Source organism: Anomalospiza imberbis, chromosome 19 (genome assembly GCF_031753505.1).
Source record: "Anomalospiza imberbis isolate Cuckoo-Finch-1a 21T00152 chromosome 19, ASM3175350v1, whole genome shotgun sequence".
Lineage (NCBI taxonomy): Eukaryota > Metazoa > Chordata > Aves > Passeriformes > Viduidae > Anomalospiza > Anomalospiza imberbis.
Genome location: NC_089699.1, coordinates 11,881,494 through 11,903,240, shown reverse-complemented (window position 1 = coordinate 11,903,240; position 21,747 = coordinate 11,881,494). Strand labels below are relative to the sequence as shown.

At 44.1% G+C, this 21,747-nt stretch overlaps 2 protein-coding genes and 1 long non-coding RNA gene across 4 annotated transcripts in view; 2 read left to right on the top strand and 1 right to left on the bottom strand.

Annotated features, from left to right (window-relative positions):
• Window positions 1-8: 8 nt before the first annotated feature.
• LOC137485296 (uncharacterized) lies at window positions 9-7,146 on the top strand. Its single transcript, XR_011005255.1, has 2 exons — window positions 9-381; window positions 3,670-7,146. It is a non-coding gene; the product is annotated as an uncharacterized lncRNA (long non-coding RNA).
• PSMD12 (proteasome 26S subunit, non-ATPase 12) lies at window positions 6,753-15,296 on the bottom strand. 2 transcript variants are annotated; one of them, XR_011005254.1, is made up of 11 exons: window positions 15,135-15,296; window positions 13,057-13,116; window positions 12,719-12,847; window positions 11,584-11,691; window positions 10,549-10,653; window positions 10,015-10,164; window positions 9,703-9,837; window positions 9,047-9,159; window positions 8,545-8,719; window positions 7,964-8,096; window positions 6,753-7,201 (listed from the first exon to the last, which is right to left on the bottom strand). XR_011005254.1 is itself a non-coding variant. In XM_068209777.1 (11 exons), the coding sequence occupies exons 1-11, from the start codon at window positions 15,240-15,242 to the stop codon at window positions 6,992-6,994; spliced, it is 1,371 nt and encodes a 456-aa protein (XP_068065878.1). In that variant the 5' UTR covers window positions 15,243-15,295; the 3' UTR covers window positions 6,753-6,991. The 2 variants fall into 2 exon arrangements, 1 of the variants encoding a protein (XP_068065878.1); XM_068209777.1 differs by having other exon boundaries at window positions 7,964-8,041; window positions 15,135-15,295.
• A 5,548-nt stretch (window positions 15,297-20,844) lies between these two features.
• Window positions 20,845-21,747, top strand: part of PITPNC1 (phosphatidylinositol transfer protein cytoplasmic 1) — a 78,318-nt gene continuing 77,415 nt past the window's right edge. Inside the window, exon 1 of the mRNA XM_068209778.1 lies at window positions 20,845-20,996. Coding sequence (XP_068065879.1) covers window positions 20,922-20,996 — 75 coding nt within the window. The 5' untranslated portion in view covers window positions 20,845-20,921. The remainder of the gene's footprint in view (window positions 20,997-21,747) is intronic.

Genomic DNA, 21,747 nt, shown 5'->3' with positions numbered 1-21,747 from the left:
GGGGGATTGGGACGGGGACAGCAGTGGGGCCCGGGTGGAGACCGGGACGGAACGGCGATAGGGTCAGGGTCGCGGTCCGGCATAGGGGCTGAGGATGAGGACCGGGACCCGCTGTCCCCTCAGCCCGGCGGCCGCTGAACCGCAGCCCGGGGTCCCCTCACGGAACAGCATGCGGGGCCACCTCCGCTACGCCCACGCTAGAAACCGGCAACTTTGGGGGGTTTTCTTTATTTTGTCTCTCTTTTTTCCCCTTCCCTTCCCTGGGCTCGGAGCGCAGCTGCGGAGCCTGAGGGTCGGTGGCGGGGCCCGGCCAGAGCCGAACACGGAGCCCACCCCTGAAAAAAGCTTGGAAAGTACTTTTTCTCATGGTTTTTCTACGGCGTACGTTTGATTTTTTTTTTTTCGGTTTCGTTTGGGTTTTTTTTTTTTTTTTTTAATTATTATTATTTTCCTGTGGCTTTTTAAAGTTCCTTCCCTCAAAGAAACTTGAGGGAGGCGGAGGCCGGGTGCGGGTGCCGAGGCTGCCGCAGGTGCTGGAGCAGCTCACGCTGTCACCGTGTTTTCCAAACCCATCTACCCGTGCTGAAGGACTGCTGGTAACGCGTTGCTGGCTGCTCATGAATCCCAGAAACTGTTTTGTATAACAGTTTTATTTTCATGGAGTAATCTTCCCTGTTAGCTGTGTTTTCAGACTCTTTGGCAATCAGTTCTTAATACCTACGCTGTTCTGCAAACTGGCTTTTTCAAGGCGTTACCGACTTAGCTGCTGTGGATGGGTGCCCTGTGCTCTGTTGTGCTTTAGGGCAAAGCGGACAAGAAATTGGGGAAAAGCAGCTTACTTCAGGATCTTGGGAAAGTTTCTCACCAATACAGTATTTCAGTGTTTTTTTAAAAACTTTTCCTTCCCCTTTAATTGAAAAAAAGATCCAGATCATTTTAGTATTGGATCGTGCTGTAAAATGTATTTACATTTATATTTAAATTTACGTCTAATGCCTCGTAACTCTTTGAAGAATAACCACCAGCCAAGCCTCTGATGCATTGCCACTGCAAGAAAATACTTGTGCCCAAGAAGGTTTTCAATATTCATCAGTAATGCATTTATAGAGAGAGAGCTCCTTGCAACAATGTAAATATAGGAGGAAATAAATCTAAATAAATCCTTTGCATTTGCCACCCAGTCTTAAATCAGTCTACTTTGTAATTCAGCTTCATTACTAGCTGGGAGTGCAGTTGTGCTGTCACTGAGGAGAGTGTGGGTGGTCCCAGCCTCAACCCAGGAGATGCCATTTCAGGATAAAACCTTCCTGTGGAACTTGCCATAGGCCATCTCTGCTGTCCCTGCTGCCAGCCTGACACCTTTCCTAGTGCTGCGACTTGTGTTTTCTGTGAGCACTGTGCAAGGAACAGGGATCAAAGAAAGCTGAAACCATGTTTAGGATCCAACTAACTTTGTGTCATTCAGTCCAGCTTGTTGAAATGGAGTAAGTCCTTTTACTTTTGAGGCTGGTTGTCTTTGGTTCCTAGTGAGCTTTACCTTACTGGTCTTTTTTTTTTTTCTGTTAGAAAATGGAAAAGTTTTCTTCAAAATAAATGATAATTAGAAAAAGCAGTAGAAGATAAAATTATCAATGTATGCATATTTTTAGATATAAACACACATCCTCTGAAGTTCAATTTGGAGAAGACAGAATTTTAGTTTGGTTTATTTTTCACATAAGCTTTTTTTTGAGTACATTTGTTCTGACAGTATTTTTTTTGTAATGTGCCAAGAAAAAAATTGTGTGGCAGTGACTGAGTTATTGGAGGATCTGTTCAGTGACAGACCCCGTTCTTATCACTCTCTGTCTCTGCTGATTTAAAGTTCCAGATTGGAGGTACTAAGAGGCACAGGCTGCTGTGAAAAGGTGGCAACTGCCCTGTAGGAACAGCCCAGAAAGGAGCTGGGGAGGACCATGGGAGCAGGGGAATCCCAATGGATAAAACACAACATGCACTGCTTTTAATGATCTTGGTACTTTAACCCTTTTAGCCTCCATATGAAGGAGGTTTTAGTCTATTTTGTGGGCTGGTCAAGTGTATTGCATAAACCTTCAGTGGAGGTGCCAGAGGCTGGACAGGGAGCCAGCAGCTCTGGCATGGGGGTGGCTGCCAAGCACTGCCCTGTTCAAGCAGAGCCTGCAAGCTTGGAACAACTGCTTCCATATGCTGTCCCCTCCAAGCTCTTTCTAGGTCCTTGTTACCAGATAGAAAGATGAAGACTTTCAAAATTTGGTCCAAAACAAATGGGGCTCCAAAGGCTCATTAACCTTGGAAATTCTGCTCAAGGTGAGAATCATAGCAACTAGCTTAAGGGATCAGATCCCAAATCCAAACAGCCTAAAAAAAATAAATTTGACTTTAGAGCCACTTCTGTGGTAACACCCCAGGAGGCAGAGAATGGCCCAGGAACTGGTTACAGATTACCTGGGAAGAGACTTCTTGTAGCTTTCACTGACATGATTCAATACAGTATTAAAGGATAATTTAACAAAATAAGATTATTATCTTATTATTGTAAGATTATTCTATTCCTAGTGTGAGAGGAACTCCGTATCTATCTATATGAGGCATCTCTTTCTCTTTCTTTGATGTGCATTACCCCAGTGGAAGCTGATATTTTGCCTTCCAACCTCTGCTCTCCAACACGTCATTCACAACCCCGCAGGATGAGCTGACAGCCAGGCTGGGACTGAGCACAGAACCAGATGTGTTACATGCTGACTACTGCCTTCCATTCCAGAATTGTCCAGACTTCCTAAATTCCTGGAATCCAATGGGGTTTCATGGCAAGAGGAGAGCTTGCAGTGCTAGACTTCTGCCCAAAGAGACTGGGAGCAGGGGGTGACATGGAGTCTGAGGGGAGAAGAAAAGCAACAGTGGAAATGTAAAAAATACCAAAGGCATAATGGGGAAGCACGAGGGAGTAACAAAGAAAAGGAATTCCCACTAAGCATCGTGAGACTTGACAGGATTCAGATCCTCAAAAGCCTAACAGTGATATTTCTAGGGACTCATTATAATGATAAAATTTTCAAAAACCCTCCAATGAATGCAGCAATATCAAACTCAATTCCACTTGTACATTTTTTAGGATTTTGAAATCTTTCAAATCTGAAAATAGCAATTTCTCACTGGATGTTTAGAAAGCCCATCCTGCCAGGGACCATGTGTGCAAGGAATGCCTGTACAGAAGCCCTAACACATCATTTCTCCCTACTCTTCAGTCAGGATTCTGTAAATGATGCTGGCTCACAGGGCTTCCCCCTATTCTGTGAAGCTAGGAGCCGTGCCCTGGTCCGTGAAGAATCCAGGCTCCTTGCCAAAAACCAGGGATTTGAAAACCTGGGGCCACTCAGGGCTGCTAGGCTCCCTGCCACGAAGCAGAGACCTGAGCAGAGCGCTGAAAGGTGTGGCACAGATCCTGGCAGAGTTGGGAACTCTCAAACCCTCACTTGCTCCAGGCCTAATGGAGACTTGGTAGCCAAAAAGCCCTGAAGCTCTGGCTCACCCATGAGCTGCACGCTTGGAATCAAAACTGCAGCTTGGTTTCTACATTTTCAATACAAAACTATTCTAATTACTTGAAACTTATACTGCTACTTTTTTCTTTCTCTTCTGCTTTCACAGGAAATTCAGAAAATCAATTTCCATTCATATGCTCAAGTTCACTTCCATTTCTGGGAACTGATGTTTCATGAATACAGAAATCTCCATTTTCAATCAGCTCCACTCATAACGTCTAGTCAGGATGCAGGAAAAACCATTACAATTAACATGTAAGAGTAATAAGGACATAATAGAATACATTCAGCAGGGAATTGCCTCCCTGACCCTGCAGCCCAGCATCCCAGCAGGCTTCTCAAACAGTTTGTTCACCCCTGAGCAACAAAACAACAGGAGGCCTTTCTCAATGGAAGTGCCAGACAGATTGCAGCAACAGGAGCAATGTTTTTATTGTCTTAGCACACTGGACCTTTACAAATTTTTGAACTCCCTCAGAAGCAGCAATCATGGGAAAGTAACAGAAGTTAAGTGGTTTAGCCTCTGCCACAAACAAGGCAGTGGCAGACCTGGGATTAGATAGTAACAGTAGTTCTTAGTCTTGGTAAACAATAAAGCAAACTCTTTCTAAGCAGCCATTAGTGTCTGGTTATTAGGCTGAAGAGTAGCAAGTTTTGATTTTCCAGCATGAAAATTCCCCTGGAATTCCTCCAGAGTCCTCTAATGAACAATGATCTCAACTTTAATCTTACTTCATAATTATCCATGGGTAACATTTCAACGTGGACTCCTTAAGCACATGTAATTTCTAGAGCAAGTAATATTCAAACTAATTCATTTCTCCTTTGATCCACAAAATGAGAGCATTGAGAAGCAACCAGCAACAAGGGGATGTTGAGGGTACACTGAGGAGACAGAAACTACAAAGGTCAGAGTAATGTGATGGTTTGATTCCACACTGTCAAGATCAAAGATCTTCAGTCTCTGTTCATTTTTTTAAGGAGCTGGCATGTCTTTATGCTGACCTTTGAATTGCTCATGGAGGACTTATATCTGACAATATATCTGCATTCTTGAGATGAACTGGCACCAAAAATTTAGAGCTTTTTCCCTAGCAACCTGAATTTGACAACCTTTTTGAGATAAGACTCAAGAGACACTTGAGACTCAAGACACACTTCCAAGCAAAAAAAAAAACAAAAACCAAAAAACAAAAAACCAAACAAACATAAAAAACCCCCACTAAACCCAAACTTCAGGCTTAATAGATTATTTTCCACTTGCTTGGGGTTACCCTATAGCTTAATAATTCTAGAGTTATGTTTTAAAACTTCTGTTTTAACTTTGTGATGTATAGGGAGGGAAACCCTGAGGGATTCTTGCTTCTGGCAACAAGTACTCAGAACACAGCAGAAATCTCACTCAGAGGACAGGGAGGCAGTCTGTCTTGGGCACTATGTTCCAAACCAAGACTAGGGTGTTACAACTGTGAACAAAAATCTCTTTCAGATCCAAAGGCAGACAGCTTGATCGCTGTGGATCTTTGGCACAAATACAGACCATGAAAGTGAACTTTCTTAATCATTCTGAACTGACTTTTAAGGAGATACCTGAGCTGTTGAAAGATGAGAATTCTTCTACGTTCTTTCTAATGCTGAAAGCAAAAGGTGGTTGTGAGGAGAGAGAAACTTCTTCTCTCCAACGAACTCGTGCTCTAAATGCAGCCAAAGGTAGAAGGGAGGGATAGAGCCTGGACAGAGAGGGAGGAGAATCTGCAAGAAATCCAGAAAGAGCCAAGGGAACCACTGAAACATTCCACTCTAGGATAAAAAGAGGGCTGGCTGGGAAAACATGCCCAACATATCTGGTAGAAGCATCAGAGGCTTAAATGCTTGGGATTGAAGACTCCAGACCAGACTTCAACTGGAAGGAAAATGTTTATGACAAGAACAGGGAGAGGCAAGTTCCCACTTCCCCTGATGACCCATTGTTCCACTCTCTGATAGCTCTTGCCTCAGTTTCCAGATGATACATTGTTTTCAAAGATACTTTGTCCATTGTTCTGACAGCAGCCAGTTTTGTTCATGCTACTGAAACCTCCCAATGGCCAAAACATCCCATGCTCAGAAATAGTGATGACAAAATTTTAAACAATTTGTACAACTGAGATTATAATACAATTTAGGAAGTCAGATTGTAAACATTCTGTGCATTCTGAATACCTGCTCCTCTTCCTTCCCTTACTGATAATTCAGCTGCCTTTTTGTTATTCAAATGCAGTAAGCTGGATTGGTAAGGCTTTGAAAGTTAAGAGCCTTCCAAATTACATTCCCAAACTTCCCATCAGCTATGTCCAAAGTCAGCATTTCAAATGCAAATCACTGCTTACAAGCTTCCATCTTTTCCTGTCCCTTCAGACTTCCCTCACTCAAAATCCCTGTTTGGAATTTCCCAATTTCTGCGTATGCACATGAAAAGAGCATTAGTCTGAATGAAGCTCAGTGTGCTTGTAAAGAGATGGGATGTATCTATGTCTCAATACATCATTTACAATGATAGTCTCTACTTAATTAATTATGAACTGAATGGTTATGGCTAGCATTAAAAATCATTCTAAACCAGAGCAAATTCAATAGAAGTTCCATTGATTCCTACTACACTATTTGTTCTACTATTTTACTTCCTTGAAAAAACAGACTGGGGGAAAGTCCACAGCTTCCCTCCATTACAAGGAGGTTAAAGTAAATAACAGGACATTATCTGCTCAGAATATAATACACTCATGATGAGAAGCAGCAGCAGCTTCCAAGTACAAGCTTAGCTAACTGATTCATTGCCAGCACAGCCCTTACAAACTGTACCAACAAAACGGGCAAAATTAGTGACTTGCACCAAGCAGACAAAGGTTTAGGTACTTACTCATGTATTGATTGCTCTGGCAGTTCACAATTAATTAATAAATTCTAACTGTAGTACCAAATCATAAGGAATAGCATTATTCTTAAGCATAAACATAATTTTGTTCCAAGAGTATCTTGACATAACTTTACACTACAGTCATTTTAAGTTACCTCTTTTTAAAACCCTAAGATTTTATTATTTACAGTATATCCTCTCAATCACAGCCTCAAAAATAGTCCTGTAATGAAATAACCACAGAATTATAGATAGATAAGGGTTCACATTGAAAAAAAGAAATCACGAGGCTATTATTATACAGGCAATACAGTTTTATTCTGTTCTTTCACCAATTGTAGCAAAAACATTTAACAACTGAATGAATAATCAAGGGAACTTAATTGTCAACAGGAATTTCAGAATTATGTTCTAAATTTTAGACCAGGAAGGCTTGACAGGGAGAAAACAAACCATATACACACTTGTAATAATAGTCTCTATTATGAAGATTTAATGCCTTCTTTAAAAGCACTGAGATTATTGAGGCACCTTACTGCAGGTTATGGATCATCTCTTCTTTGGCAATGAGATGTGTGGTTTTGTTAACTAGGGCCATGAGGGAGTTGAGCTTGTGAGACCAGTCATTGAGTATATTGTTTGGGTCCTTAGGCCTCTGGAAATTGATAATTCCTGCCAGCCTGTCTACTTTAGCAAAGATGGTTTTATTAACTACTAGGTTAGACAAGAACTCCTCCGATTCCTGTAAAGACAAACAGCACTAAGTCAAGAAAATAGCATTTTTACCTACAAACCACTAGAATTCCTCCCAAACAGCATGAAAGCAGCAGGAGCAAGATTTTCTTTATACACAAATACAGCGGTAACAATACTGTACTTTAAAAAATTAAAGTTTAATATACAACTCCAATAGACTTTTACACTTTGGAGTTCTTGGCTACACAGATACTGGAACAAGTCATGTGGCAAGCAAGGCTTGGCAAAACCCCAGTGAATTACTGACCACTGTCAAAAGGGCTTTTTCTGAGTTTGTGGGAAAAGCAGATTCCATGAAGAGGGTAAAGCTCTTAATTTGCACTCAAAATACCAGGATGTGTCACTCTACTTGGAAAGGTCTTGAAAACACAAAGGGAGGTGGCAGGAAGACCCCTCCACCCCATGTTCCCAAAGTGCCACCACCCATGAACAGGGACATTTACAGGTGAAGGACCCCCTCTTTTACTTGGTTTTCATAATTCATTGACAAGAGCCTTTTAACACTGAAACATCAGACAAGAAGCTCCAGCATTTACACAAGGCCTTGAACATAAATGAACTTCTAAGAGCAGCTTTTGCCTTATGGGCATGTGCATCATGAAACTGAGTTTAAGGTTTAATGAATAGTTTTCTAACTCCCATAAAGGCAGAAATCTAAATCAAACAAGAACATTACTCTGCTGAATACTCACATCTCTGCCACAAACACATCCCCTTATGAAAGAAGGATAAGCAAAGCAAGACTTACATCAACGGACAGATCCAGGAGTTGTGCCATTCTCTTCATTGTAATTCTGGTATAATACTTAGCCATTATTCTAATATTCTGGAATAAAAGTGTTCAGAGTAGAGGGTTATGTGCAAAAAATAATTGAAGCAGGCTGCAAAAATATAAAAGTCCATGTTAAAAGGAGATTAGGAACTGTAGTGCTCTAATGGCAGTCCAGCTTGGGGGATGCGAGGGGTTGTGAACAAACAGCTCTTTTGCTGGTAGAAGGTATAAAGTCTCTACATGATAAATTATTAAGAAATCAACCAATTATGAATTTAATACAAAGCAAGACTTTCAGTTTTATGCTTTATTGAAACTTGAATGCTAAATCTCATTTGAGTGCAATATGCTCTTCTTGGTGACAACTATGCCAAATATAAACATACAATAAAGATATACAAGCAAATAAAATCTTGAAATACAACACAAAAGACAGCTTACCTGCTGCCTTATTAGCTACTTTTCTGTCTTCTTTGTGATTAATATATGGCAAGCAGAAAGCATTTTTAGCTGAAGCACTGAGTAAACAGCTGATGCCTACAGACACTGATACTTACATGTTCAACAACTCTGTTCTTTAAATCTTTCCATCTCTTTTCACCTTCCTCTGTACAGCCAAAAACATCTGTTGCAGGACTGTCAAGGGATCCTTCTCTCAACTCCTTCCCATATTCTTCAACTAGGGCACTCCACCTCATCAGCTCCATGGTGGTAAATAGTTTTAGGAGGTCTCTAAATGGTTTAGTACAGTTGGATTACAATTCTGTGCTAATAAGCCCTGGTTCATACTTAAAATAGATCAAAGGCATAATTTTAAATGTTTTATTCTTATTACCATAAATAATGGGGGCAGCTAAAGTCAGATTGTTTTTTAGCAAAGACCTTTCTCTTACAAGAGACATTTATTTTCACATAGAACAATCATGACACTTTTGCAGTATTCTTAATGCAGCATTAAATTCAGAGTTGCTTACAGCAGACTCAGCATAAAGAGATTTACTTGAACTGTTAGGGAGAGACTTTTTAATCTAAGAATTGGTTATTTGAAAGGATACTTACTTATACTTGGGGATTTCTTCTAACTTTTTGTCACTACTAATTCTGTGCACCAAATCAGACTGTTCATTGTCATAAGGTGAAAGAATAACATAAAGAACAACGCTCTTCAGTGCCTGTTTAAGAGGAAAGAGTGTGGTTTTTACCATAATTAAACAAAGGAATTGCCAAAACAGATACAGAGCATAGAGTTTAATATGTAAAAGATTTAAGCTCAGTGTATTAAGAAATCAAGGTGAAATTGATGTCATCTTTCAGAAATGAGCTGTGGTACATTTAAATTGACACAGGTTAACCAAAATTCTAGTATTTCAAATAAATACGTGAAGAAAAAAAACTTTTCAAACGTGAAAGACATCTGTACTGCACACACAACAGCACCACTGAGACCACACTTGCACAGCTGTTTGTAATCTCAACACTTGTATAAAACAGTTGAGACAGTCTCAATTTCTAAGGTAATAAAATGAAAATGCTCATTACAAACATTCTTTTGAAATCAACTCTATCATATGTGTTTTCAACTAACCAATTTGTTAATACAGCCATTTAAATAAAAACAGACTGATGAGCTATTTCATCCACTGTACACTGATGTGGTAAGAAATGGGTATTTGCCACACGGAAATACAGTGATTTTGTAGGGGAAGTTTTTTTACCTGTTGCCACTTTTCACTTTCAGCCTGGATACAGGGAGTGTCATAAATGGCTCTGTAGTGCTTACAGATGGAGAGGTAGGAGCCTTCATGTTGATCCAGCTGGATCATTAAGTTGTAGTATTTCAACTTTAGTTTCTGAAACAGTATCAGAAAGTCAAATTAACACAGCTCCGTGACACATAAATGAAATTCATATGAACCCCAGAAAACAGAGGGATTTAAATAAATACATTTGGACCTGAAGAGAGGCAAGTCAGATAAAAATTTGGGTGGGGGGAGGGAGAAAGAGTGAGAAATCCTCCAATTACTTACTTCTGTGTTTTCTTCTTGAAAAAATTTTGTATTAATTTTTTTGCTGATAATTTGAGTCCGAATATAGTCTTTTACAGCTAGACAGAGTCTCATCTGCTCCAAGATAAATTCTACACGTTCTTTCTTTTCCATTGAACCGTAAGTTTCCACCTGAAATGAAATTATAACTACTTAATATTGCCAAAGCCAAATCAAGTGAAGGCTTAACTGTACCATAAGAGTGGGAGGATGTCTGGAGGGGGAATTAAGGTTATTCCATTTTAATTATCACCCCACTTACACCAAAGAATCCACCAACACTAAACTCAATGCACTAGGTACAAAATTGAAATCTGCTTTCCAAGTAGAAGATATTCTATGTAACCCAACCATGAGATTAATAAAAGCAGTTAAAACTGAACTGCATTTTCACTAATAACAGTTCATCTCATTCCAGGCATTTCTGCAAGTATAGCAGATTTGGTTTCTAAATAATGTCAGAACAGTCAGAATTAATTGCTATTGCTGACACAATTCTGAGTTCCAAGGCGTTACCTGCAACTCCTGAAGAATCGAGGCAGCCTCTTTCACCTCCCCGTTCTGTTCCTTTATTGTTGCAAGTGTCTTTGTCAGGCGAGCACGTTCAATTTCCACGTATATCTGAGGGCAGAAGGAAGAGTTCATAAACATTGGAATTTTCCAAAGAGGAGTGCAAACTCTGAGACTGCAACCCCACTGGGAAATACCCTTGATGCTGTCATCATACAACCACTTTATTCGTTGTGTATCCATCCACTACACTGATGAATATACACTGATGAAATACAATGGATAACTGACACGCCAAACTTTTTTGGCCCAAATTAATCTAAAAAATTATGTCTACACTGACCTATGACTCTTTCAGCAAACACAGGGGATATGCACTGTGAATAAAGTATTGCATATTTTGTCTGCTAGAATATATCAAAACATCTGGAAAGTTAGACTTTAATGGTTAATGTGTAGTAAGCACAACCATTTGAATTATTTCACTTACTCCTAACCAGCCATTATTCAACAAGACTTGATTACTAACAATTTAGACTAACAGACAGATGTCATAAAATTGACATAAATTTGCCTAATTCAGAATTCTTTCTTTTCTTAAAGCAAAAGGAAAACAATATAAGCAACTCGCTTGGTATCACCTTCTGGTTATCACCACTATATGTAACACCTTGCTAAGTGCAGAAGAAATTAAATTAAACCTGCCCATTTCCCTAACAAATTCAAATACTTAACATTTTAAAAAGTGAAAAGGAAATGGCATTTTAGAATTTTGAAATGTATTACTAACTATATTAATAACACAACCAGACACCTACGTCATAGGAACATGACCAGTGTTTCAGCATATGATTTAAATATGGAATATATCTCCAGTCTTTTGCAAGGAAATAAACTACACGGCTTCTCTAGGGTAATTTAAAAATTAGTTTTAGTCTACTTGCACAAGATTAAAAAATAATGCTAAGAAACGATGCTTTTAAATAAGACAAACATTTTTATTCTACCTTTAAGACACTGAGTCTTAAAACAAAGCCTTACTTTTCCTTCTGTGACCATACGCAACGTGTCGATTAAGCGCAGTTTGACCGGTAAGTCTGTGATTTCTTCAACGTAAGTGCAGCACTGCTGGACCATTTTAGCAACTGCCTAGTATGAAAAGAGAGGGCAAAAACATACTGTGGTTTCAGATTTCTCTAAGGAAGTCAAGCTGCAACACTCAGAGGTTAAGTAATAGTTTCACATCACACTGAGGAGACTCATTTCAGCAAAGAGCACACAAGTCACATCTCCTCTCTTTGATTCATGAAGATGTGTACAATGATGTTACAGACTGATGCTACAAGGCAAATGTGATGCTGTTCTGTCATTTTTTTTCATCTCAGTTCTTCCAATATTGAAAATAATCCATGCCATGCAGTTCTGTCCTGAAAACCAACTCCTCTTCTGCCAAATCCACAGGACTCACATGGACTGGTAGAACTCCTCTGCTTGCCCTAAGACCTGCATGGTGAAGAGACCTGTACCTTCTCTTAACTGTGTGCACGACCCCCGCTCCTTGGAACAGCTGTAGATTCCTCAGGAAAGGAAGGAAGAGGGAGGATTTCCAGTGCACTTCCAGTAAAAATGCTGGCAAAGCTGGCAAAATTATTATTAAAATACCTACTTCTAAAAAATCCCAGAATTAAACTTCTAGAAATGTCGTCCTCAAGAAGTTCCTCAAAATTCACCTGGAATGATCCACACCTTCAGCTACAGCGTATGCAAGTCAGAGAACTAAACTGTACTCCTACTTTTACACACACTAGTGACGATCCTGCCCACTAAATGATAGGTAACCTTTTCCTTCCTAAAGCAATGATGCCATTAAAATTACCTGTTGCTCAAACTGAACACACAGAGTGCAATGAACTTCACACTTCCTTAAATGCAAGTGCTTTATGCCAAAGAATGCCAATTTCAAAAGCGAGCATGCAAAGCACACATTTCATATGAGCACAATAAAATGCAGTAACTCTGTTTAATATACATCTGAACATGAATAAGGAATATGTCAGCAATACACACTGAGGAGAGTGCAAAAATGAACCACCATCTTTACACAGAAAGTCCCTACACACATGGGGGAACCAGATAGGTAACACAGCTCCAAAATACAGTTTTTTTGTAAATTCACCTGTTTTAACTGACTTCTTCTCTTTGATAGAAGAATAATATTTTCATTAAGAGCATCCCAGTCTTTAGCTTCGTAACACATTTTCACTATGGCAACTAAGATTCGGGATGTGGAGACCATGTCAGAAGCCTGTAACAAACCAAGATCGTGTTAGAGATGGGACCAACAACGTGCAGCCTTCCAGCACAAAGGGGAAAAGTTCATTGGGTCTGGTCTCACTAATTTGCTTTTTAAAGAAAAGAAAGACTGATACTCCAAGGATACTCCAAGTCCCTTCATTTAACCCAGTGGAATGTGAGGTGTGTAGCACATCCCAGCAATCACCATGCACTACTCACCGTCCGTGTTTGTTTTTCCAGGGAGAGAAGGTTTTCAATGACTTCTTGCAATCTTCCTTCCTAATAAGACAGGTAAACAATTATCTCCATGAGTTAAGAACATAATTCAGTTTAAAATAAGAATAGCTCAAATTTCCACATAAATAAAAATACAGACCAACCTGTACACTAATTTTTAATATTTTTTTCCTTTTAAAAAATGCATGCATAGCATTTACTTGAAATACATGGTTCTACACAGAGAGAAAACTGGAGAGATACAGTTTCATTTTGGCATAACACATGCTCTAAATTGTCTGCCTTGGGAGAGAAACCTGGCAAGTTTCAGACAGGTTTGGTGAGGTCACGTTCACTGAGCTGCATGGAAAACTCATTTCTTCTCTGGCCAAAACAGAGTTTTCAGTGAGATCAGATATGCAATTAAATACCTTTGCCAAAAAAATTCTTCTCCTATTACTTTCACCCATATTCATATCTTAATAACAGTGTATTACACAAAGCATTAATTACAAGCTTTACAGGCTAAGCATGGAATTCTAATAGTTCTGGTTTTGGAGGGGTTTTGAGAACCATATTTGCCTTTGTTAAGAGGAGTGTAAGATAGTACAATGTACTTTTAGTCCTAAGTTGCAAATCCCAGCAAATATCTAATTAAAAATAAAAGCTATATGGGTGAGTTTGTAACAGCCCGTGGCAATGGTGGGGCTGCAAAAAACGGTTAGAAACTAGAAACGAAAAATGGTTAGAAAATTAGTAACAAACCAAAGAAAATGAAATTTGTTTCTAAAACATACCAGCTGAAATATTTTAGACTACATACAATGGTTTGTCAAGGATGTGCTCTTACTGCCCCAGAGTTTATGTGTTTTGCACAAAGAAACATGGCCATGGTGTCCATTCCTTTGCAGAGCTGTGCCTGTGGGATAAAATCCCTGTGCCTGCTCTCCATATAATAATCTTAAAATAATCTAAGATGTAATTTATTTATCTTAAGGCTACTGTCTTCAGAACTGTACAACATGTATGTCTTTCACAATGAGATGTGGATCAAGCAGAGCATCTGCAGCATGTAAAATGTCAGATGCCATCCCACTGGGCCAACAAACCACAGCAACAACAGGGAACCTGTGGCTGCCCCATCCCTGCAAGTGTTCAAGGCCCATTTGGACCGGTGGAAGGTGTCCCTGCCCACGGCAGTGGGTGGAATGAGATGAGCCTAAGGCCTCTTCCAACCCAAACCATTCTGTAATTCTGTGGGTCTGTCTTTTCTGAGATCTGAGCTGCACAAGAATCTCCATGCCACAAAACTTTTTTATGAAACACCGATGCTCCATCACTATGACCCCACGTGGAACACATCCTGCGGTCACCCAGGGCGTGTTCTCAGGCGTTGTTTACTGAGCCGAAGGAGGCAGAGACAGCCCCAGAGCCCGCCCTGGCTCTGTCCCTCCGTTCCAGCTCCCTGCGGCTCTCATGTACCCGAGTTTAAGGATGACCAGCGCTGCCCGTCCAACCTGATCCGGGACCTGTTACACGAAGGCAGCTCTGGCGCACAGAGCCCCGGGATGAACCAGCAATTCCGCCTCGCAAGGCCAGCATGGAAGAGCCACGACCCTTGTGGTGGACTAGGGCCCTCTGGATCCCTCACCCGCGAGGCTGCGCCCCGAAACCTCGTCCCGTCTCAAAATCACAGAACAGGCTGAGCTGGACGGAGCCCACAAGGATCATCGAGTCCATCTCCTGGCCTTGTTCTGCACAGGACATCCCTAAGAATCCATGTATCTGAGAGTGTTGTCCAAACATTCCATGAGCTCTGGCAGCGTTGGGGCCGTGACCACTGCCTCGGAGAGCACTTTCAGTGCTCGGCCACCAACCTCCCTCCTGCTCACTCTTCCACACAGCCCTGAAACGGCGGAGCCGTTCACTCCTTCCCCTCCTTAGCACGGCACGGAGAATCGCGACCGGACCCGCATCGTGGGGCAGGATGCGGCCGCGGGTCGCTCCGCGCCGCCTCCACGCGCGGCCTAGCGCGCCATGACTCAGCCCGTCCGCCCCGCCAGGCTTCTCTCCCGCCTCACCTGCGCCAGCCGCTCGCACTCGGGTAGCCTCTGGTCCACGGTCGCGCTGTAATCCACCTCCATTTTGACGATGCGGCCATCGGCCCGCTCCGCGCCGCCCTCCGCCATGTCCGCCCGTTCCGCCGCCTCAGCGCTCACCGGAACCGGCCGGGCCCGCGCGCAGGCGCGCCGGGGGCAGGCCCGCCGAAGGGCCCCGCGCCGCGGCAAGCAGGCACGGCCGAGGCCACCCCCGGCCGCCTCAGGACCCGCAGGGGGGAGGTGCCACCGCTGAGGGGATCCCCCGCCCTCGGCCGCTCGGAGCGGAGCGGGACCGCCATCCGCCCTTCTGAGGGCATCTGCGCCTCAATCGCTCCTCTGAGCGGGTCTGCCCCTCAGCCCGCTCCCCTGAGCGGGTCTGCCCCTCAGCCCGCTCCCCTGAGCGGGTCTGCCCCTCAGCCCGCTCCTCTGAGCGGGTCTGCCCCTCAGCCCGCTCCTCTGAGGGGGTCTGCTCAGCCTGCTCCTCTGAGGGGGTCCGCCCTTCTGAGGTGATCCTGCCCCTCAGTCCTCTCCTCTGAGGGGATCTGCCCTCAACCCGCTCCTCAGATGTACCACTCAACCCGCTTCTCTGAGGGGACCTGCCCTGCCCACGGCCCCTCTGAGGCGACCGGGACCGCGATCCACCCCTCTGAGGGGATCTGCTCAGAAGGGTGGACCGCGGACCCGCTCCTCTCAGGGGTTCCTCCCCCAGTCCGCCCGTCTCAGGGGATCTGCCCCTCATCACGCTCCTCTCAGGGGGTTCCCCTCTCAATCCGCCCCTCTCAGGGGACCCGGACCGCGATCTTCCCCTCAGAATGGATCTGCCCCTCAATCCACTCCTCTGAGCCCCAGCCTGGCCGCGGGACTCCCCGGCACCCAGGAAGGGCAGCTGTGAGCCGGTGCCAGGTGTGGCGGTGACATCTCCCAGTGTCATCCCCCAGTGACATCTCCCGCAGTGCAGTCACGGCCCCAGTGTGCCCCTCAGCACGACCACGAGGGGACACAGCTGCCACGGCCACGGTGCTGCTCGGAGCTCGGGAGTGGTGAGGCCGGAGGATGGTGGGTTTGTGTTGTTCTCCCAATTTGGGGGCATCCGGGCCATGTGGACACACCTCAGGTGTGGCCACAGTGGAGCACTCTGGGTTTTGTAGCTGCTGATTTCACCTTGGGGATTTCGCTGTATCTCATTCTGGCCCTGAGTCTTTTAATGACCTGGCCTTGCTGGAGAGGTGGAGGAAAGGTAGGACGCATCATGGGGTTTAAGGGCACAAGGATCCTGATCCAGACAGTGTTGCACCATCAATGTGTTTGATAAGTTGTGAGATGTTGGTGCAGCACAGGTTGCCTTCATGTCCCAACACAATTTCATACACTACAGAAGTTTCATTCTCTGGGGAAATCCAGAAAAACTCCCTCATGTGTGCAAGCAAACACCTCAAATACTCAGGGAACATCCTGAATTAGAATCACAGAATGGTTTAGGTTGGAAGGCACTTTAGGATCACCTGGTTCTGACCACCTGCCATGGGAATCTTTGGATGTTATTTAGGATTTCCAGAAAGAAGTTACCACAAAATTACATTTTGTGCTGTGCTACTTTCAGATCATACTGTACACAGACCAACATGTTAATGTGGCAAAGGGGTATTTGAGATAACTGGTTTAAATCTTTTGTTGACAGAATTAAGACTGAGTTCCTACATCTGCTGCAATGGTGTAAATTGAGAGTAATTCAATTAAGTGAATTCAGGGCTCCAATACTGTATATTTGCAACTGTGTCTGATACATGCCTTCCAATTAGCACAGCACAGATCATGGGCTTTTGAATCCCTTTCTGTTTGAACACAAACTTGATTTGAAAAATCTGCTAACAGAATTTATCCATTTTCCTTAATCATTTTTACTTAATTCCAGTTAACTTAGGCACTGAAAATACATGCATGTATCACACAGAGAGTTTCAGTTGTTCTTCCCTTACTCTGGCCATTTATAAATTCTTACAGAGCTTTTATTTTTACAATCTGATTCTTTTAGCTCATGGTAATATTAGTATATTTTTACAGGTGATGGATTGGGAGTGATGGCTTCCAGGGAAGTTAAAAGTCATATGCTAATCTAATTGAACATAGTCCCATACGCAGTAATTTGCTTCAGACAAGTGAATGAAAAAGGAAAAAACTAAATGCCTTTTGCAATTGTTGTTTTCCTTTACCTTCATGGGTACGCTGGGAAAGGAGAAGGCAGCTGTTGCCTCCAATATAGAATCCCTGAGTGGCTAAAAAAGAAACTAAATTCTTATTCAAAAGTCCTTAGTGAAACACCCAAAGAAACAGCTTGGCTCTTACTGTCTCTTACTCTGAAGTGACACTTTGCTGACACAAGTCCATCTGGAGTTCATATTCAGCATAATTCAACATATGGGCGTTTTCCCCCCAGGTCAGAAATGAACAGTGAGTGAAAAATGTCTCATTTTCACAACAGAGCATTGACAGCATGTTGCAGAGGTAAGAGTAAAAATTTCTGTCAATTCATGGGAATCAAAACCCAAAACTGAGGCAGGAATGCTTGGCAGGCACTGCCTGGCTCGTGGGAGCTGCAAGTTTTGTGTCTCAGCATGTCCCCTGGGAAGCATTTGGGGAGTGTGCTTTGGAAAGAGTCTGGACACTCCCAGCAGGGAGTTGTAAGGGATATTCCGGGGGTCACTGCTTTCCCCATGACTGAAGAATGTTTTGCGCAGGTATGGGAATTAGTCTTGGTTTCCATTTTGAGCAGGTTCTGTATTTGACACACTGCTTTCTGCAGATCTGCTTTGGTAATGTACACAGAGCTGTAAGGTTTGCTTTATGTTGAAATCACATGATAGGTGATAAACCAGTTTAAGTCTTTCTCCTGGTTTTATTGAAATCAGTGTCCTTGCCTATAGTTGGGGAGCATCAAGGCCCCATGCCAAGAAGTTCAGGTTCTTTTAAAATGTGTTTCAGCAGAAACCAGATATATTGTTCCCCATGGAAGAAACCACTAGAAAATCACTTAAAACTGAAGAATGTTTTAGATCTGAATTTGGATTGCCTCTCATCTATGGGTAATACCACAGAATCACAGAACTGTTATGGTTGAAACGACTTTTAAGATCATCAAGTCCAACTGTCAGCCCAGCACCACCACTATGTTCACCACTAAATTATGTCCCCAGATGCCACATCCAAACAACATTTTTTGGACACTTCTGGGGATGGTGACTCGACCACCTCCCTAGATAGCCTGTTCCAATGCTTCACAACCCTGTGAAGAAATTTTTCCAATATCCAATCTAAATGTCCCCTAGCATTGCTTGAGACCATTTCCTCTCATCACTTGTTCCCTGGGAGAAAAGCCTGACCCCCCTCCCCACCCCTACAACTGGCCTCTCCTGCCAGGGAGTTGTGGAGAGCCAGAAGGTTCCCCCTGAGCTTCCTTTTCTCCAGGCTCCAGCTCCAGCTCCCTCAGCCACCCTTGGTGCTCCAGACTTCCCCAGCTCCATTCCCTTCTCTGGACACGCTCCAGCATCTCAATGTCCTTCCTGCAGTGAGGTATCACAAGGTTTTGCTATTTTGCTTGGAATTCCAGGAACATACAGTACCAATATTATGAAATACAGCCACAGTTTCCATATTTATAAATGGCTGTGTCATATTTGAGACAGAAGTCTCATTAAACGCATTGTTCATACCTCAGTTGAAAATCCAGACTGTTAATAGAGCTCTCAGATTTTTTATTTCTTTGTGTAGGTGTTTGCACTTCCCTGGGAAGGCAGGGATGTGAAATATTGTGCCATTATTGCAAGGGTCTGGCAAACAGACGTTGTTGGCTCCAGGAGATGGCACTGTGTCCTCTGGGCTGAGAAATATACCCACAGCTCTGAAATGTACATCCAGAACCAATGAAATTCTGAGGGGCTTTTGCTCTTTCTTGTTATGAAACACACATTTCACTGTAGACCTAAATTCCTCTTTAACTGTCCCAAATATGGTACATCATTGCTTTCAGTTTTTTGCAAATAACTGGTATGTAAGTGCAGATGTATATTTTACCATTTTCTGTGCAGTGCCTTGTGTTTTGCTCTTACAGTGCTTCTCTTCAATCCAGTGAGTGGCTTTATAGCCACTGGGAGAACAAGAGAAACCGCAGGATGAGCATTTTAAACGTGAAATGCTGAGGTTGTGTAACAGTTCAGGGTTACCAGGTAGTTTCAGAATTGGGTTCCTGGGCATTTCAAGTTGTAACTTAATGATGGCTATATTTCTCTGAAAAACACAACCCCCAGGCATATTAAAAAACTATTTCACTAACAAATTCCTCACTAAAGGAGGTGGGGAGACCTCCTAAAACGGTTCTGGCTCTATAGTTCAGCTAGGAAGGAGGCGTTTTTTCACTGAACTTTCCGTCTGTCATGTGAAAGTAAAATAACGATAAGAAAAAGGGGGTTCATTTGTGCTGCAAAATGTGCTGGCTGATAGCGGAGGGCTGACCAGAAGGGAAATGGGTGAGGCCTCCACATCCTGTGTATGTCCGCACCGAGTGCACGCTGTCCTTTCCTTTCCTTTCCTTTTGTACCAGGAGGCGGGTGCGAGCCCGAGGCTCACGGGCTCGCCGCTCCTGCACCGGGGTGTAAATGCTTTGCAAGGTGCCTTGTCACACGTAGGGCAATAAACTTCCAAAACCCGAGAAGTCTTCACGGCAGAATTAACTGAAATCGCGAATTCTTGGGGCTCAGCGCTGCCGGTGTCCCCTTGCCGGGAGGCGCCGGCGGGCGCTGCCCGGAGCCCCGCGGTCGGGCCCCGTTGAACCCGCCCGAGCGGCGGCGGCCGCTGCGCCCCCCGCCGGCCCCTTCCCTCCTTCCTGATGTCAGCCGAGCCCCGCTGATGTCAGCCGAGCCCCGCCGGGGCCGCCGCCGCTGCAGCCGCTCCGCGCCCGCGGAGTCCGCCCGCCCGCCCGTGAGCACCCCCGGCCGCGGCTGCGCCGGGGAACCCGCGGCCGCCCGCCTGAGCGCCGCGCTGCCCCCCCGTGCCCTCCCCCGAGCCCAGCGGGAGCCGCGGCGGCCGCAGCCGCGTTGCGGCGGGGAGGTGGGAGCCGCGTTTGGCAGCCGGGGAAGGCAACGTTATAAAAAGCCTTTGTCTTGGGAATCAGCATCGCATCTCTCCTGCCGCCCGACGTGCTGCCGGCGGGGGCGAAAGCCACATTTTCGGCTCGTTTGTTCTTTTCGCCGCCCCAGGCATGTCTTGACACAGCCGCGAGAGAGCTCGGCGTTTCCATGCACTTCCGACGGATGTCTTCGGCTGGGGCGAGAGCTGTGGGGGTTTGAGACTTTGTAGCGTATCTCGGTGCGAGCGTCTGTGAGATTCCCATGATCGCAGTGTGAAGGAGGAAGAACTGGGAGAAAGAAGCGGTTGTGGTGGTCTCTCTTCTTGCTGGGTCAGCCTTCCTGGATGGTTACATTACTGTCTTGTGAACACATTGTCAAGCGCGCACAGAGAAAAGAGGCTTAATTCTTTCCCACCGTGTTTGGTTTCCGTCGTGATCTCTGTGCAGAAATCACCACTTTTCTCCCAGTTCGCCGGTCCGCACTGAGCAGCAGGAATATGCTCATGAAGGAGTACCGGATCTGTATGCCTCTGACAGTTGAAGAGGTAAGATCCGCGCTCGTACAGGAGAGGCTGTTCCTTACCGAGCCTTTTCTCTTGCAAGGCGAATTGAGGTTATATTTGTTTTGCTGAATATTTTTTCTTCGTGTAATGAACTTAGTCGGAGATGACTGGCTAGAGAGGAATGTTTTTATTGGAAAATATAGGAATCCTGCAGGAACGAAGGTAACTTTAGTGTATCAAAAGCATTGTGTCATCAAAATACTGATTATAAAGATTTTCCAACCAGACTTTTCAGTGGAATTTCATGCATATTTGCAAGGGAATGTTTTGTGCTGAAATTTCTATCTGATAAAGCGTTTGTCCAAAACCCAGATTCTAAACATATTTCACCTTTACTTAAAATACCCTCGCAGCTGAACATGGCCTGAAACTCCAGCACAGGTAGGGAAGAGAGGTGATCATTTATTAGTAAAACTTTGTTGTCATTTAAAGAAGTCATTGAAAGTCAAACAGCTCTTTGTCGGTGTTCTGAACTCTGTGTTAGGAACATTATGTTTTTATTTATCTGCAGGCATCCCACCTGCTCACTGTTTTAATTTAGACAGTGATACCTTCATGGAGTACACGTGCTCTGGAGTTACTGGTGCTCATGGAGGGCTTGTGGGTGCAATTAGGCGCCCAAAGGCCTGAAGGCGTTTGGAAAGGAGATGGCGCTTTATGGTTCCGTGTCCTGCAAGTACAAAAAAACCTCGGTGTTGTCTTATTTGGCCATTTCTGCTGTGGATTTGGCATCGCGAAGGGGAGCGAGCCCTCTCTGAGCGCGCATTTTGCGCCGAGCTGCGCGCAAAGTTCCGCCGGTCCCGCGGACGGCAGTGGGGCCGCCAGGGGGCGCCCCACCACGGCCCCGCCACGGCCCCGCACCGGCCCCGCTCCGGCTCCGCCACGGCCCCGCACCGGCCCCGCTCCGGCCCCT

Coding starts and splice junctions, on each gene's coding strand:
- PSMD12 (XM_068209777.1), bottom strand. CDS start 15,242: ATGGCGGAGGGCGGCGCGGAGCGGGCCGATGGCCGCATCGTCAAAATG. Junction 9,838..10,014: donor TTCAAGAAGAAAACACAGAA/GTAAGTAATTGG, acceptor ATACTGTTTCAG/AAACTAAAGTTGAAATACTA. Junction 8,042..8,544: donor AGAACAGAGTTGTTGAACAT/GTAAGTATCAGT, acceptor CTTTTATTCCAG/AATATTAGAATAATGGCTAA.